This window comes from Lagopus leucura, unplaced genomic scaffold (genome assembly GCF_019238085.1).
Source record: "Lagopus leucura isolate 7727_CA_CO unplaced genomic scaffold, USGS_WTPT01 Super-Scaffold_100021, whole genome shotgun sequence".
Taxonomy (NCBI): domain Eukaryota; kingdom Metazoa; phylum Chordata; class Aves; order Galliformes; family Phasianidae; genus Lagopus; species Lagopus leucura.
This window is the reverse complement of record NW_024962274.1, coordinates 10828761-10845897: the sequence shown is the minus strand read 5'-3', so window position 1 is coordinate 10845897 and position 17137 is coordinate 10828761. Positions and strand designations below refer to the sequence as shown.

General features: G+C 49.0%; 1 protein-coding gene across 2 annotated transcripts in view; it reads right to left on the bottom strand.

The window, feature by feature from the left end:
* Positions 1-2004: 2004 nt before the first annotated feature.
* The window catches only part of LOC122183832 (high density lipoprotein binding protein), a 33384-nt gene continuing 18251 nt past the window's right edge, over positions 2005-17137 (bottom strand). For both annotated transcript variants that reach the window (XM_042878157.1, XM_042878158.1), the window contains exons 8-28: positions 16273-16479; positions 15941-16048; positions 15301-15405; positions 14494-14572; positions 13715-13854; positions 13304-13408; positions 12939-13052; positions 12593-12679; positions 12297-12428; positions 11291-11509; positions 10210-10431; positions 9786-10004; positions 8959-9097; positions 8031-8185; positions 7294-7398; positions 6566-6700; positions 5848-5991; positions 5495-5680; positions 3758-3874; positions 3217-3345; positions 2005-2552 (exon numbers count right to left, since the gene is read on the bottom strand). In XM_042878157.1, coding sequence (XP_042734091.1) covers positions 2466-2552; positions 3217-3345; positions 3758-3874; positions 5495-5680; positions 5848-5991; positions 6566-6700; positions 7294-7398; positions 8031-8185; positions 8959-9097; positions 9786-10004; positions 10210-10431; positions 11291-11509; positions 12297-12428; positions 12593-12679; positions 12939-13052; positions 13304-13408; positions 13715-13854; positions 14494-14572; positions 15301-15405; positions 15941-16048; positions 16273-16479 — 2934 coding nt within the window. In that variant the 3' untranslated portion in view covers positions 2005-2465. The remainder of the gene's footprint in view (positions 2553-3216; positions 3346-3757; positions 3875-5494; positions 5681-5847; positions 5992-6565; positions 6701-7293; positions 7399-8030; positions 8186-8958; positions 9098-9785; positions 10005-10209; positions 10432-11290; positions 11510-12296; positions 12429-12592; positions 12680-12938; positions 13053-13303; positions 13409-13714; positions 13855-14493; positions 14573-15300; positions 15406-15940; positions 16049-16272; positions 16480-17137) is intronic.

Below are 17137 nucleotides of genomic sequence, written 5' to 3'. Positions count from 1 at the left end.
TCACAGCAGGCTGAGCCCAGCCAAGCAGGGGCTGCTCTGGATCTCAACCCACCAGTAGAAATAACATCCGTGACACTCTGAGCTGTTTCAGGTTTTATTTTAGAATTTATAAAATTCCAGTGTCATCCATACTCATGAGCCTTTTTACATGTTTGCATATAGTCTCCAAATTCCAAAGTTAAGGCCAAGGGATCATTGCTATGGAAACATACAATATGGAAGACGTCAGAGAGGAAACGGACACGTGCCACAGTCTGCTGCGGAAGGAGGGTGTGGGGGACAGTACTAGGTACAATCACTTCATGACCTTCTTTAGAGTGGAGGGTCGGGCTGTGGGGCAAGCCCAGGTGGCAGTGCCCCAACTGTAACTCAAGCCTAACTGTGCAATTGTTGAGGGCAGGGGGTATAAAGAGGACGAGGGGGTGGTAGGCTTGGTGACACAGGACAGACCTAAGCTATGGGGGTAATAACCATTTTCTGACAGACACGCGTGGGAGGGTGTTACCCTAGTTCTGCCTGACCCCCCCCTGTTTGCTATCTCCTGGCTGGATGCAAAGCCACCCTGTCCTTCAGGGGCAGGTAGGTGCCCTGCAAAGGGACGCGGCCTGCTTCAGTCACTTCTCAAACTTACAGAGAGCACTAGGAGGTTTTGGTGCAATTTCTGCATAGCAGCCTCTTCTGAGGAGAGCTGTCATGGGAAGGAGAAGCACTGCCACGTCAGGCCTGTCAGACAGCGAACGGTGCTGGAAAAGGCAAGCATGTTGGGCTCAGCCTGCCAGAATTCAGGCCTTTGCCCCATAAGCAGCACTAGAGAAGGGAAGCTAGGGACTTCTGCTTGTCCAAGAGCTGAAGCAGCTGGGGTACAAGGATGGCTCAGACTACAGACTTCTGTAGGACTGAAGCAGGGGAAGGAGGGAACACAGGGCCCCAGCATCTCCTGCCTCCCTCTTCATAGAGATGGTTTTCCTCTTACTGGCTGGAGGAGCTCAGACATGGCCTCCTACAGCAAGCCAGGGCAGGGCCTAGGCACAAGCAGCCCAGAGGACGGAGCATGGATCACCCTCTCCAGCCCATACAGTGGAGGCCTCAGGGAGGGCTTGACGCACCACACTGTCAGCCCCATCGTTTTCAGCTCCCCTCTTCCACCAGAGCAGAAGCCTGGCTCCTGATCTCTGCAGGCTGCTGTGAGGCTGGGGCTGAGGTCCTGAGGCCAAGCCTGGTTCTAGCTCAGGGAAATCCTACTGTCCCACAGCCTGCATATGCCTGTGAGCACTCTGCTTCCCTCCAGCGGAGCTCACGCAGCTGCTCAAAACGCTTCTCTTGGTTTTCCTCCAGGGTTCTGCTCTGGGTGCCGGGCTGAGAGCTGAAGCAGCTGCTCGCCCACTACACTGAGAGGCCACCATCATACTGACTTTTGAGGTAGAAAGAAGGCAATAGTACATGGTGTCCCTGCTGCTCGCACCTAGATGCTGCGGTGCTCGCAGGGGACTACAGCTCCTCAGGGCTCTGCTTCCCACCAACTTCTCCTGGGCCAACGCCATCACAGCAACCTCAGCCAAAGCCAAATCTGTCCCATCCAGTAACGCTCTCACGTGCTGGCTTGTCTGACTGCCCACGTGGCTTTTGGGAAGGGTGAATAAGGAAGGGCTGGGAACTAGGAGCAGGATCTGCCATCGCGCGCTGGAAGACTCATGGAGCGTGCAGCTGGGGCTGTGCTTGGTGTGGTGCAGAGGTGCGCTGGCAACGCACCCTTACCTGACCAGGGCAGCCATGTGGTGTTCTGGTCCCTTCCATCTCTGCTGCCTCTACAGCCTACTGAAGGTTTTGTTCCTTTAAAAATTAAGTTTCTGACCTTTTAGATTATTTGAAGCTCTCCCCACAGTCAGCTATCAGCATTAAATGAATTTTTGGCAGTTCAAAGGAAAAAAAAAAAAAAAAAAGTTGATTGCACTCTACAAAGGTAAGGTAAGGCCTGGGATGAACACAAAGGAAAGAGGGCAAACGTTTTGGCTTTAGAAAGTCAAGGAAATTTATTTCCTGAGGTCATGAGACAGGAAGTAGATTCCTAGCCACAGTAAAGGAGGTCTCCTAATGAAGGCAAGAATGCCTAGTAAGACATGCTCAAGAGAGCTGATTTTTCTGCTAGCATTTGGGAAGCTGTAAATCTTAGTCACTTTAAGTCAATTATGAAGTTTCTAACAAAAATACACACTTAGTGTTTCAATTTGAGCGGAAGTCTTGTTCCAAAGAAGGAAAGTAGATCCATCAAGAGATGAGAATGGGTCCTAGCTGTGGTGATAGCTGAGGGGAGCAGGATGGGGTCTAGCACTCCAGACACCATTAGGAGACCTCGTGGGGCAATTGACTTGTGCTCCAGCCGCTGGGTCAGATTTCAGACAGGAAGTATTTGTGGCAGGTTAGTGTCAGGTCAGCGGGCTGGAGGAGATGGTTCTGCTTCCAGGTCATTATCGTTTGGGTCCCCAGGGAAGAGTCTTGGGGGCAACTTGAGCCCCAAAGCTGGGGAAGTCTTCAGAACTGCTCATATCAGGGGCCTAGAGCAAACAAAAAGGGAACAAGTTAAGCTCCTGCCCTGCTGCAAACTTGTACAGTGCCCCTGAGCTAAGCAGCTTTTCTGGTGTCCTCTGGGCGAGGGCTGAGCACAATCATCATGTCCTCTGGGTGCCCAGGACAGACAGCTGAGCCTCTAGAGATGGCACTGAGCAGGGTGCAGACAAGGAAACAGCAGGTGGATCAGGGGCTCCAAGAGCCCAACCTCAGTAACTTGGTCACTGGAGCAGGGTCAGGACAGTCCTGCAGCAACACCAGGGCAGCTGAGGACAGAGCAGCCATGTGTCCTGATACATCGCTCCCAGCAAGAACACAGCTGCAAACACTGAGCTAGTTCTGTGCTGCAGCATAAGACAGAGGTGCCAGGGCACCCCCTCAACCTCTAAAAACCACATGACTTAATGGAACGCTTTCAGATAAGGGTTCTCCATCCCCCAGCAGTTCTGCTGTATCTGGCAGTGGGACATTCAGTGCAGGCAAAACATTTGGAAGGAGACAGGGGTGCTTTGGAAGCTAGAGGCTTGTATAAATCATAAAGAGCAGGAAGGCCCCTCTCTGCTTTCTCCACCACCAAGGCCTGAAATGGGGGGCAGATGACAGTCAGCCAACGCTCTCTGTGCCCCCGCAGCAGAAGCAGCACTCACTCACCTTTTCATTGTTGACAGTGGCCCAGGGGGCATCTCTCACCACGAAGCCCTTGGATGGGGCCTTGGACTCTTCATGGGAAGAGGGCTTCATATACACTTGCATTGCCTCATTGTCCACCACGTCTGCAAGCTGCAGCCAAAAGGCTCAGTTAGGAGGATGGATCTTAACAGTTCTTCAAACTGCTGTAATCCCCAGCTCCAAACTATCCCACATCTTGCTGCAACCTGTCTGATGTCACCAGCCTGTTGTTCCTGTACTAGTGTGATAGCCACCAACTACTAGACTCTAAGTGATGCAAGCTGCAGCAAGGCGAGCACGTGCACATGCTGGTGGCATCCCAGCATACTTAGTCACTGCCCCTTCCCAGACAGGGGGGCAGTCCTTGCAGCCTGTGGTCTGAGGGACAGCTGCAGCAACCTGCACAAGGATCAAGTTCTCCAATGCTGTGGTAGAAAATATCACATGGAGATACCTCAGACATTCAGCTCTGTGGTTAAGGAAATCCTTGCTGAGCCCCCATACAGATACGCTGAGCACTTACATATTCTTCCTCCAAGTTCAGGATGTGATCAATAGCTTCTTCCACGTTCTCAGGGAGCCCTGTCACAGTCACGCAGTTGGGGTCAGGAGCTCCACTCTGGGGAAAGCGAATATCCACCTGCAACACAAAGAGCAGGACAGGACTTAGACCTGCACAACTGAAAAGCTACAGCCTACTCTTTACTGGGCTGCATTCAGCTCTGGGTCCCCAGCATAAGGACATGGACCTGCTGGAGTGGATCCAGAGGAGGCCACGAGGATGCTCAGCAGGCTAAAGCACCTCTGCTACAGAGAATGGCTGGAGGAGTTGGGTTGCTAATCCTGGAGAAGGCAAGACTGTGAGGAGACATCACTGCAGCCTTCCAGTACTTAAAGGGAGCCTACAGAAAATCAGGAGAGGGGCCCTTTGTCAGGGAATGTTAGTGATGTGGCAAGGGGGAACAGCTTTAAATGAAAGGAGGGTAAGTTTAGATGAGATATTAGGAAAAAAATGTTTATTATGAGAGTGGTGAGGCACTGGAATGGGTTGCCAAAGGCCAAGTTAAATGGGCCCTTGAGCAACCTGGTCGAAAGGGAGATGTCCCTGTCCGTGGCAGAGGGTTGAAACCAGGTAGCCTTTAAGTCCCTTTCAACCCAAACCAGTCTGTGATTCTCTGTGCAAAGTTTGTGGCAGCAGCAAAGGAGGGCTGCAATTCCACAGCGTCCTCATTCTGCATCTTCATCATCATGCTATCAGCATGAGGCACAGTAAGCTTTCTGTCTCATACACAGATAATCCTGGCTAACAATCATTTTATAGCTGGCTTAGTGCTCCCCATACACAGCCACTGAGCTCCCTTGCCTTCCAGATGGCTGCAGGGAAGCCATACAAGATAAGACCAAAACCAAAGGCTGCTCATTTGTGAACCTAAAAGCTTGTTTCAACAGCTAAGACGAACCAAAATGCAAGCCTCCAAAAGCTCATCACCCTGGATACACATTCATTAACTGCCCCTTCAGTAAAGCACCCACTGCTGCCATGTATTGTCAAGGATGCTGACCCTTCCCACAGGTAAACTGACTGTGACAAAGTCTTTCAGCTTCCAGCAGGCAAATCTGGATCCCTAAGAAGTGTCTTTGGGAATCAAAGGTTGAAGCAAAGCAAAGAAATGTAGAGAATCTCTTTGAGCTAAGAGGGTCTGGGTGCAGTCCCCTCCCAGAGATCCCCAATATCCGTTTACTGTTCATTTCCAGTACCTGGAGCAGCTCACACAACCACCTCTCTCTCCTAAAGATCATCTAGGACCCCACCTGAAAGAAATCTACTACTGGAAGTGCTTCACAGAGGGACAGAGCTCAGTGCTGTTTGCAGGGCTGAGAGCAGAAAAGAAGCATTTCCAGGTTCCTCTTATGACCATGTTCAAGCAAGATGATACCAGCTGAGCCTGCTCCCTGCCTGGCTCCTGGACAGCTCAGGTCACGAAGGAATATTTGAGCTCATGTCTGTCCAGGTAGCTCAGCTGGCCCAGTGACTTTGCTTCCATGTTTGAGGTGACAGCTTGAGGAGAGCAGAACAGCACTGGTTTTTCTGTGTGTCTGTCCCAGCCAGAAGTGCTCCACAGGCACGAGACGAAAGAATCACAAGATTTGAGCCTGACAGTCCTGAATTCAGACCCTCACACCAAACTGCTACCTTAGCACAGGAGTAACCAGCTCCACCCAGGACTTGCCCACCTGTGCTGCATCCCCCCCTGCTCACCTTAAACTCATCCATGATTTTGCGGATGGCTTTGCCACGTGCACCGATGATGCGTGCGTGGACACGATGGTCCAGAGTCACATCCTCAGAGACCATCTGCTCCAGCTCACCAACAATCTTCATGATGGCATCTCGGGCAGCCTCAGCATTCTTCTCATAGCCAGTGATGGTGATCTGGTCCTGCGCCTGCGATACAGGGAGATGTGTGAATAACCAAGCGGATCTCCAGGCTGCTTCCTCTTACCCTCCGCTTTATGCAACAGTAACAGAAATCAGAGCCCTGGAGAAGATGCTGTGCTTTCTATGCCCACAGACAACCAGCAGTGCTCTCTGTGCATCCTCTGCTCTCTCACCTGGCTTTCGTCATCTTTGTCAGGGAACTGGATGTTGACCTCATGCTCTGTGCGAATCTGGGTGATCACTGCTCCCTTCCGCCCAATGATTTTGGGGTGGTACTTGGGATCAACGGTGACTGTCAGCTTGAAGCTTCGCAAGGCCTGGAACAAGAGAAGCAAAGTGAGGCACAACAGCAGAGAATGCACCATGGCTGATTCAGTGATATCTACTCAAGTCCCAGTGCCTCCTTCTTACTTCTGAAACGCATAGGACAGATTCTGCAGTCCTGCCCAAGTGTAAGTGGCTACAGAAGACTACAGACATTCACCTGCTGGGGCCTTGTGCTTTTGCCACATTTAGCAGCATCTGCAGGTAACAAACTACCACCCAGCTCTTCCCTCATCTATTCAGAGCTGGGATAGGAATTGGCTACAAAGCACAGGCTCACTGCTCACAGCAAGGGGTTGTGTCCTCCAGCATCTCAGTGAGACATGAGGGTGAGAGTCCTGGGCAGTGATTGTCCTGTCAGTTAGTATTATATTTGGATAAGCCACTCTGAGTTTCCCAGACTTACAGAGAAGCTAATGGTGCTATTAAAAGAACAGAGGTGCCAAGAGGTTGTACAGCTTCTGAAGGAAACACCAGAGGCTGGGTGGAAGGAAGGCACAGCCTAGTGTTCAGCTAGAGCTTCCAGCTGAAGGTTTGGCTGGAAGGAAGGACAGGCACAGGCCTTACCCGATCCTCTTGTTCAGCCTGCAGCTCCTTCACTCTTTCCAGCAGCCCAGCCTTGGCACGGTCCAGGTTGGCAGCCAGCCCAGTGATGGTGATGATATCCGACTGCAGCTCAGGAGCAGGGACCTGGATGTTCACCTGAGCAACATATGATTTCCATTTTGTACCACTGTTCACTTTACACTGGCTTCTCACTGATCTCCTCTGCCACCAAGCACAGCTCCCACTCAGCCCGAACCCTATTTCTTCAGCTACTACCAACATCAGATTGCTCTGCTGTAGGACTTCAGCCCCTAGTAGTTTCTGTGTCACCCTGGAGAGGCCAGGAAACAAATATATGTTCAACAGTGCTGTCTGCAGCCAACCTGCATCACACCTGAAATCAAGAGGTCCACTGTCCCTGTGGGCTTTGAGGGAATCCTCCCAAACAGGCAGGCACAGCAGAGCCACGGCCAAGGAGGAAAAACTACTCTTGCACTGGTAAGGAATCCTGACAGGCCCCAACAAGTCATTCAGTACTCACAGCATCAACACCCATCATACAGCTTCATCACAAAATCTACCAGCCTCTCAGCCCAGGATTAAATCATGCAGGTCTCATTTCCTTATTACTGAGCTATGGTCAAGCCAACGCAGTCCTGAGTATGTCGCAGCCGACTGCCAGCACCACAAACATGGCCACCTGCAGATTTTCCAGGACAGAGAAGTTGGGAGGAAAAGCAACAACTTACTTCAAACTCGTCCATCATTTTACGGATCCCACTTCCTTTCTGGCCAATGATGTAACGGTGCAGATCAAAGGGAACTTCTACTTCAATGGTGACAGGAACCAGAGCCTGCAGAGAAGAGATCACAGTTTACCCAGATGAAAGACTTCTCCTGACTTTGTGCTTGCCATATATTTGTTCAAGAGACTATGCTGCTGAATTGAGGTACATTCCCCTGTAGTCATGGTGCAAACTCTGCAGGAGAGAGCAGCTGCAAATGCTAAGATGATCTGTTGGGTGCTTAATATCTTTTCCAAGCAAGCCATCTTAAAACCCCTCAGGAGTCAGAGGCTGTTTTCATATCCTTGGCTTCCACCTAGCAGAAACTTGGACAGCATCACTACAGGGTTCTCCCTGCGTGGCAAGGTCTGCTAAAGCTGGAATGATTCAGCCTCAATCAGACTGTTTCTCTTTCCAGCCCTGCTTCATAAAATAAGTATGTCACGCTCTTCTGGCAAGCAACTTGGGGCTGCTTACAGCTGCAGCAATTGCTAGGTCAGGCACTGTGACTCAAGCCACCAGGCAAGATTACAGGGCAGTTGGAGACCTTCCCTTGGACAGTACAGACCTTTTCCACAGCTGGTGCCAGTGACCACCTGGACTGCAATCCCGACTGAATGCCACCACTGAAGCTTGTGGTGAGCTTCTTACATCAGGACAGGACTACATAGTAAGGCTAATGGGCCCAGAAAGCCACGTACCTGCAGTGCCTCCTTTGCTGCCTCACACTTCTCCCTGCGACCAGAGATGATGATGATATCACACTTCTTTGGAGAGCTGGGGTCTGCATCCTTCCCATCCTTGCCTTCCCCACCCTCCTCACCATTCTCCTGCAATGCTGGCTCTGCAACAGGAGCTGAAAACATGGAAAGTCTCACGTTAAAGGCACAAGAACTCCCTCTTTGCTCAGCATCTCCCCCTTCAGATCCTCAGCCTTGGTCTTTGCCAAAAGAGATCAGTCACTACAGCCTACTATGGTATTGGTCATTACCAACACAGGCAGCTTGCCGTGGCGTAGCCTGCACTGAGCAGAACAAGAGCATCCACTGAGATCATCTCCTCCTTTATGCACAGCAATGATATTGCCTCTGCCTGCACAGAGAGGACCTGCAGCCACACTACAGAACTGGAGGCCATGCTCCTATGTCAACAGAAGCAGTGAGAAAGGCTGGCAGTTTCTTCAGCAGCAGGGAATCTCACCTGCATGGCACTGGCTGTAAGTTACAGCAGCACGGCTGGTGGTAGGCCAAACTATCCAACAAGAACAGGTAGTGCAGGCTCCAGCTGTGCTTAATTCAGTACACCCAACAAGAAGAGCACGAGAAACCTCGGCAAGCCTGCAGAGCAAAGGAGCAGTGGGGGGTTCTGCTTTTGGCCAGGATAGGTACTCATGTCCCTGTGTTCAGTGGTGAAAACACGTTCAGAACACACGTTTACATTTTCACCCTCTAAAACCGGCCCTTGTTATCACGAGGACAAGGCTCGTGCCAAGCCCCCATTCAGGAACACTGCACAGCACATGTGGGGGCACTTCTGAACAGATTTTAAGTAGCACTTCTCCACTGATTGAGCAAGGACTACGCATCTGATCACCCCAACTGCCACGTGAACGTGCATCCCTGGGTATACCTGGGTTCTCCTCCCTGTCAGGGAATTTGATCTGGACACCATAGTCCCGGGTGATCTGCTGGATCCGGGATCCTTTGGGGCCCATAATGGAGCGGTGGAACTTTTGTGGGATGGTGCACTCGATTGTCACTTGAGCTTCCTGTGAGAAAGCAGAGTTGCTCTATTGCGAGGCAGCCCTTTCACACGTGCAAACAGGATGCCTGCACACGGTGAAATCCGTAACGGACACAGCGAGGTGTTGGGAAAGGGAACAGCTGCTGTCACTGGAAGAACCAAACGTTTCATGGAATCTTTTTTCTCTCTGAGAGGTTAGCATGGAATATTTTTACTGAAAGCTGCCTCCAGCCCATAATGCTAAAGGCTCCTGAGACAAAAGCTCAAGCTCTCTATGACCCTGAAGGGGAGAAAGCAGTAGGAAAAAGGAGAAAGATAATGAATGAAGGAAAAGAAGAGCACAGGTCTGACTTCCAAAAGCCAATACTAACGAGACAGGAAAGGGCAGGGAGTGCCATTGCCCCAGACCAGGCACAGAGAGGTGCATGAAGTCTCCAATGTTTTACTGCCTGTAAGTACACCAAGTAAAGCTCTTACTTCCACTCCTAAAAACCATGAGGAAGGTTAAAGGAGAGAGACTACTTCACACAAAATGGCCGTGTTGGAGCTAACAGCCATGCCCCAGACTGGGATCCAAAGTCTGCAGCCCTTACATATTGACAGCAAAGCTTCAAATCCCAAATTTGCTGCAGGACTTGCTCATATAAAGCAGGTTCAAGGAGGACACTGCTGAAACAACAAAGAGCAGAAGGAACAGCTTTCCCGAGACATACCAGGTCCTCAATGATCTCCTGGATGCGTTTCTTGGCTGCCTCCACACAGTCCTTGGCTCCCTTGAGGGTGACTTTGTCGCTCTGGGTGCCGGAGCGAGGGAAGCTGACCATCACCCCACCGTATTCATCTGCAATCTCACGCAGGACCTGCCCTCTCCGGATGACAAAGTGGCGGTGGTGCTTGGGGTCAACCACCATGGAGTCTTCAACCACGTTATCCTGCCGACAGATGACAGCCAGCCAGTCAGCCCTGCCCTTCCTGGTCATAAGCACTGGACTGCTGCACTCAATAGCCAATACAGTCTCACTCCAACAAGTCCTAAGCTCTTGTAACAGCCATGTCTTTAGGACTGACAGGTCCTCCACACTAACTCGTTGCATCTTGTCACATTGCCAGGCAGAAGGAAGTAACAGTAGTTCTTACCAGGTTCTTGATGAGGGCCTCTAACTCCTTCTGTGCCTCTTTGACAGCTTCCTCAGTTCCCATGATAGTAATCAGCTCCTGATCTTTGTCCTCAGAGGTTGGGAAGATGATGCGTGCCCCGGTATTGTCACGCACCTTACGGATGTTGCCACCACCCTTACCAATAAGGAACTTGTGGTACTCTGGCTTTGCACGGAGGTCCACAGTGTAACTCTTAGTTTGCTGAAAGAAGTCAGATCCCCATGGAACATGTCAGTATATAATAAATAGACATCAGCATCCACAGCAAGCATGTAGATGTTTACCTCCACACTCCACATACATACAAAATGTTGCAAGAGCAAGGCAGATGCAGCTTGCTGTCAAAATCAAAAAGGTATGACATCTTAAAGGAAAAACTACGTGAAAGATGTTGTCAGTGCTGAGTTCTCTCCACACTCAGCACAACTGGCGAGAACACGAGCACAGCAGACTACCCTGGGAGTCTGTGACTCACACTCAACAGCAAAACCTTTTGCTGACTGCCTGCTGTTGGTCACACAGCAGACGACCAACCACTCAGAACACGTTCATATGCTGGCATTGGAAAGGTGTTTGTTTCTTCTTTCTTGCACTTCAAGTGACCAGTGAGCTGGTCACAACTCAGAGCAATGTCTTGTAACCAAGGGCTCCACAAACCCACTTATATGCAGTGAAATGTAAGAGCTGGAACTGGAATTCAGAGATTAGGAGACAATGGAAAGGAGAAACGGCAGAGGCAGCTGTTTCAGAGAAGTGTGGCTATCCAACAGCACTCAAACCTCCAGAGTAGCCTTTGAGTATATTCCCCCAACCATGGGTGTTGTGTATATTGTATTACATGGGAGAGAAGCATTACAGCCAGTTTTTCCACTCATGAGAGAAAACACTCACTGTCACAACAAGTTTACTTTTACCCTTCCTGACTGTACTCAAATCCCTCTAAAGGGGGTTATGCTGTCTGACACGAGAGACTTCTCAGCAGACTATGGGGACCATGTGAACCCTGGAAAAGAAACAGCTGGCCAAAACAATCTGCTCCTCTCCTTATGTCAGGGCTCACCTTCTCCTCTGCCAGGTGCAGCAGCTGCTTCTTGGCTTTCTCCACATCCTGGGCTGGGCCCCTGATGGTCACAGTGTCACTGCCGGAGCCCTCAGTGGGAAAGTGGATGTGGACTCCACCGCATTCCTCCATGATGGAGCGGATGAAGCGGCCTTTGGCGCCAATGAGGGAATTGTGCAGTTTGGAAGGAATAGAGACCTCCACCTCTGTGATGTTGGCCTAAGGACAGCATCAGGTTGTTAATCAAACTGCAAAAATGTGTTTGTGTCTACCCTGCTTATCCCCCAACTCCCACATTGCTAAGGTCTTTACAGAGCTGTGTGTAGGAAACGCCCAATCACAGGAGCTTGAGACTGGCTGCCTCTTATACATAAGCAGCCATAGGCAGGCTTGCTGTATCATCCCACAGTGCATTCAATTTTGGAAGAATTACACCCCGAGAGCAACTACCATGAATGTAAATTCAGTCTCTGACGAGGAGACGGCAGACCTATGTCAGAGCTTCCATTTGGACAACAGCAGATGCTATCCAGGAGTGCAAGTGCACAAGTTTGCTCTCCGTAAACCTGCGAGCTATTGTGGCAAGTCAGTATTGGTAGAGTAGCCTCCCAGTGACAGTCTTTCATCTTAACTTAGCTCAGTTCCTTGCTTTGTTCAAGATGATGAGGGTCGTCCCTGCTGATGCTGAACAAGTAGTATTTTCAGTCTGCTTGGCCTCAGTTAATGCACAGCCTTCCCTAGTTCACAAACCATACTTCAGGACAACACTGCTATTTGCATTCTGATAAGCCTCGAAAATAGACATCCCTGAAAGAACTGCCAGATACCACAGACATACTCCTCTCCTGCTACTGGCAACTTCTGCTAAGAACTTAAGTTTTAGGGACAAGAACAGACTGACCCTCCTATTTGTTTCCTCTCTGCTATTCCACACCACAACAATTTCTTGTGTGTTAATGTATTCTACCATCACTTTCAAATCTCTTATCCACAAAAGGTCGCTTACCAGCTCCTTCTGGATGGCAAGAATTCTGTGGCGAGCAGCTTCACAGTTTGCTCTCTTGCCTGTGATAACAATTGTCTCTGAGTTGCTGTTCTCTGCTGGGAGATCAATTTTGGTGTTGCTTTCTTCACGAATCTGCAAAGAAAAGAAATGATTTCAGAAGTGTCCCATGTCAGAAGAAAGCCCTTGGAGATTACATTTCACATCACCAATGAGCAGGAAAGAGCAGTAAGCGGGACAGGGATTTAGTTGAAGGCAGTTGACTGTACTGAGCACCACAGAAAGAGAAGTTATCTCACCTTCTTGATGTTGGCACCTCCTTTCCCTATGATGTTCTTGTGGAATTGTTTGAAGATGGGGACAGAAATAGAAAAGCTGTTTTCAACCTAAGGGAGAAAGAAGGGACAATTGAAGATTGCACATTGTGGCAATTCCCATCCTAGGAACCTGATAAACATGAGCTTTGACAATAAACTTGGACCCAAGGAAGTTCTCTGTACAAGACTGTCTACCTCCAGCCAGAACTTTATGTCTTGAGTTCTGTCATCTGGAGGTGTTTCAGTCCCAACTAAGTACAGCGACAGTACAGCTGTACTTTATTTCAGGGCTACCCTAAGTGCGTGGGAGAGAAGAATGTGCCCCTACCAGGTCTGCCACCATCTTTTGCATGTACTTGGTGCACTTCTCCACCTCATTTTTGGGACCCCTCAGTTGGACAATATCACTCTTGTGCGCTGGGTCTGGGAAGTTGATGATAACCTGCAAGAAGCAGTCAGTTAGAGTCACCCCAAGTGCAAGAACTGCTATGTCAGACACAAACAAAGCTTGGGGAGATCCCGTACACCCTCTCTTCCATTCAGAGAAGGGCAGCCATGTTAGCAGCCTCTGGTCAAGAGAATTTTCTCATATCTATTCAATGCAGAGCCACTCTATTTATGATTTTAGCAACAAGACCATTATCCATGCAGCAAGTGCCCCCCCCGGATTCCTTATCCCCTGGAAAGCCTCACCTCTGGGAACTTCTCCCGAATTTCCCGGATCCGCTCACCCTTCTGCCCAATGATGGTCCGGTGGAATTTCTGCTCAATGATTAGGTCCTTGGTGCGTTCGTTTTCCTGATGGCAATACACATTACAACTCAGTATTCAGCAGTACAGCCCTATATTCTCTTTTACACACTTGCTGCCTAACAGCTTACTTGTCAGCATTTTTCTTTTTTTCTCCTCTTGAGAGGATTCTTTCTGGGCTGACAAAGAACAGCGTGCAAGTAAATAAAGAAGCCCATTTGCAAACAGGGACTCACACTTGCCAGCACATCCAATCATTCATTGGGCAAAGGGCACACATTTGCACCAGGAAAGGTTATGAGGGAACATAACAGCCCAAACCCTGCAGCTCCCTTAGCATCACGTCCTGCTCACCATACGGGAAGCGAGTTCCAGCAGCTCTTTCTTGGCCTGTTGGACCCCCTGGGGATCTCCTTCAATTCTGATCAGGTTGCTCTTCTCATTGTCCGGGGGAATGCGTACAGACACCTTGTAGAGGTCCTTAATCCTGTTAACTTCAAGGCAAGGATGGTGGTGACAACCTGCTAGGCCAAGGCTGGCAACAAGGCATCCCGATTATCAGCACTCAGTCTGCTTAAGAAGTAAACCAGCCTCTGAAAAGGGGTGAGGGTCTCCTCACCCTACCCTGGAATTCAGCAAGAGCAGATCTGTGCCATTCAAGACCCACACAAGTAAATGCTGTGGCATTTTAGAGAGCAAAATGCTCATTTTCTAAAACATTGAATCTGTTTCCTCCCCAAACACCACACATTTACATCACATCACAAGATGGTCGTTCATTTCTCTTTGCAAGTTCTTTAATGAGGAGAAACTTACTGGCAGACACCCACATTCCCCTATCAGCTGCTAAAATGTAATTCACACAGAGTAATTAAAAAAAAAAAAGAAGTTAACTTTATTTCTCCAACCAAGACAGAATCTCCTCCATGACATGGCAAAGTCATCTCACAACTCTTTCATACACTAAAGCCATCTCAAGCACTTACTGCCTATTTATCTCCTCATGCCAGTCAAGAAGAGCAGCTGAAGTGTGATGGAGACACCACACTAGATGAGCTACAGAACCCCTGATACTATCAACTACAGATGCAGAGTCTGAGCGTAGGAAGGATTAGGAAAAGCCCACCACTTACTGTTTGCTCCATTCTTGCCAATGAGGTGTCTATGGAATTTGTGGTCAACGTTGATTTCTGCATAATCCATCCGGTTGATCTACAACAAATGGCAGAGGGCTATGTAGAACAGGCCAACCCTGCTCCAACTCATGCCCTCCATAACTGCCTGTTGCCAGTAGTGGCACTGACTCCAGTAACCAGCTACAAGCACTCTTCCTGTTACTGCTCTGTTTGAAGTTGAGAGCACCACGCTTGTGAAACCTCTGGAGGGACTTCTATTCTTCCCTAGTTACAACTGAACAGTTCTTCCTTATCTGCAGCAAAAGATTTAAGATCCAGTGCTGATTTTTCAGGAATGCTGTGGACAAGTTTTGTACCCATCTGTATGGGAACTGCTGAATCACGACCTGAACCTCTGACTGACCACCTGAGGCAAGCACTGAGTCAGGCCTGGGAGGACAGGTGAGGACAATTCTCCTGCGCTACTGAAAGGAGTGGAGCCTGGCTCCACCTCTCCTAGACCCCATTTAAGAGCTGACTGCCACTGGAGAAGGATCTCTTTTGGAGATTGCTCCTCTTGGAGTCTTCTCAGCAAGCCCAGGACAAGGGTAAGCGTTCCATCCATTCTTCTTTAGCATGCTAACCTGTTTAGCCTATTTCTTAATTATAACATCTGTATATTCATTGATTATATGCCACCTGATATGCCACTTGCCTCCTGCAAGTTCTGTTAAGCAGGGAAAAACATCATAAATGTGAAACACAACTTACCATCTCTGTTCTGCTGCCCCTTCTAATGAACTGAAACTACTAACACCAACTTACCAGATCCTTGACCATGACTTCAATCTGTTCCTGAGCCACATTCACATCTTCTGTAGGTCCTTCCAAAGTGATTTTATCCTCTCCTTCCGTGAATTCGATGTGAACCTTGAGACAAGGCAATGAATTCATTAAGAATTTTCCAAGATATGAGACAGATCAATGCCCTCAGTCAGACCTACATAATCTCTGCCACTAATAGATACTTTCCTTCCCACAAGACACACAAGTTATTCCTCAGCTTTCAGAAGACAGTAATGCACCATTTGGCCAGTGGCCTTCTAGAGCCTGTGGCTCTCATGCTGTTCTTAATGTTTGCAAAGGCTTCAGAGAAGTTGCTCACCTCACCTTATCTCAACATGAACTCACAGCAAGAAAGCCTAGTTGAATTCAGCACTTATAAGTATGTTACCACATCAATTCTCCAACTAGTGCTATCTAAAGCTTCCTCTGAAGGAATAACCAGAAGAATAACTTAGGATGAGTAGCATAAGCAGCAGTGAAAGAGAGGCTTTAATGTTATGATCTGTGCCTTTTCCTCCTTGGTTTCACTCACTCTAGAACACGTTTCTCTTCTACAAACAGCGATCTGGAATAAACCATGTTCTATAGAAAGTGCTCAAGCTGACCAGCTCGCCCATACCTTTGGCATTTGCTGAGTTATTTTGGCCAGGTTTTGTCCTTTCTTTCCAATAATGAAACGATGAAGCCAAGAGGGGGCAGAGACCGAGGAGACGGTAAAACTGTTGGCCTGAAAGACAGAAAATGTAAAAAGCTGTTTGATGGACAAACTGGAAGAAGTCTCCACAAAAATTCAGTTCCAATTTCTACGGTGTATCCTCAGTATTGAGCTCATCTAAGCAGCATCTCTAACAGCCCAACAAAGACCACTCCTCCTCCACTCGTCCACGCTGCTCCTAGTTATATCCTAATGTGACTTTCTAACCCATCTGACCCAGCCCATCTCCTCAGTACCTTTGCATAGACTTCAGTCAATGCTTGCCCAAGCTTTTCGGGCTCGCCTCGCAGTATCACCGTCTCCGAGCTACTGTCAGTGGGTGGGATCTCGACAGAGACTCCAGTTTTCTCCAAGATCTCCTGCAGGGAATTCCCCTTGGGGCCGATGACGTACTTGTGCTGGGACTTCTTCACTTCCACCGCAATGGTAGTAGTCTTCTTTTTCTGTGGGGGCAGAGGCACTGGGGCATCAATTACAGGGGGGATAGAGAAGGACAAGAGTGGAAGGAAGAGGCAGCAGATGCAGTGAATTTCTGCACCAAGTAAAGAGCAAAGCAAAGCTGAGCATGTTGGTTCTGCAGTACCCCAGCACCTAGTGGGGCCCTGCCCATAGAAAGCCTCGTGCTCACAGACTCGTAGTCAAAGTACAAAACCAGCATTCTGTGGCAACGGTCCTCCTTCATGGAGGAGACCATGCACACGGCCTTGCACAACAGGGCTCAACACTCAGCTGTCCTCAAGGCAGTGGTGTAACACAATACCATGTAGGTTACTTGGCTATAAGCTGATTAACTATGTTGAAATCCAAACTGGTACAAATACAAACCTAAGCATGAGAAAAAACACCCAATAACCCACAGCAAGGATATTCACAATGACGTTGGCTGCGGAAAATAAACTGGAGTGAAATTCACTCTTTAGAAACTTCTATTTATATAGCAACCTTTTACTGTCAGCTGGCCACCACTGCAGACTTCACACTTCCCTCCTTAGTGTCACCAGCGCAAAGTAAGGGAGCCCTACATGGTCTGCTGAGTCCCATGACACAGAAAAACAAGACATCTGTCACCTCCCTGGCAACATTACCCCAAGTTTCATACTG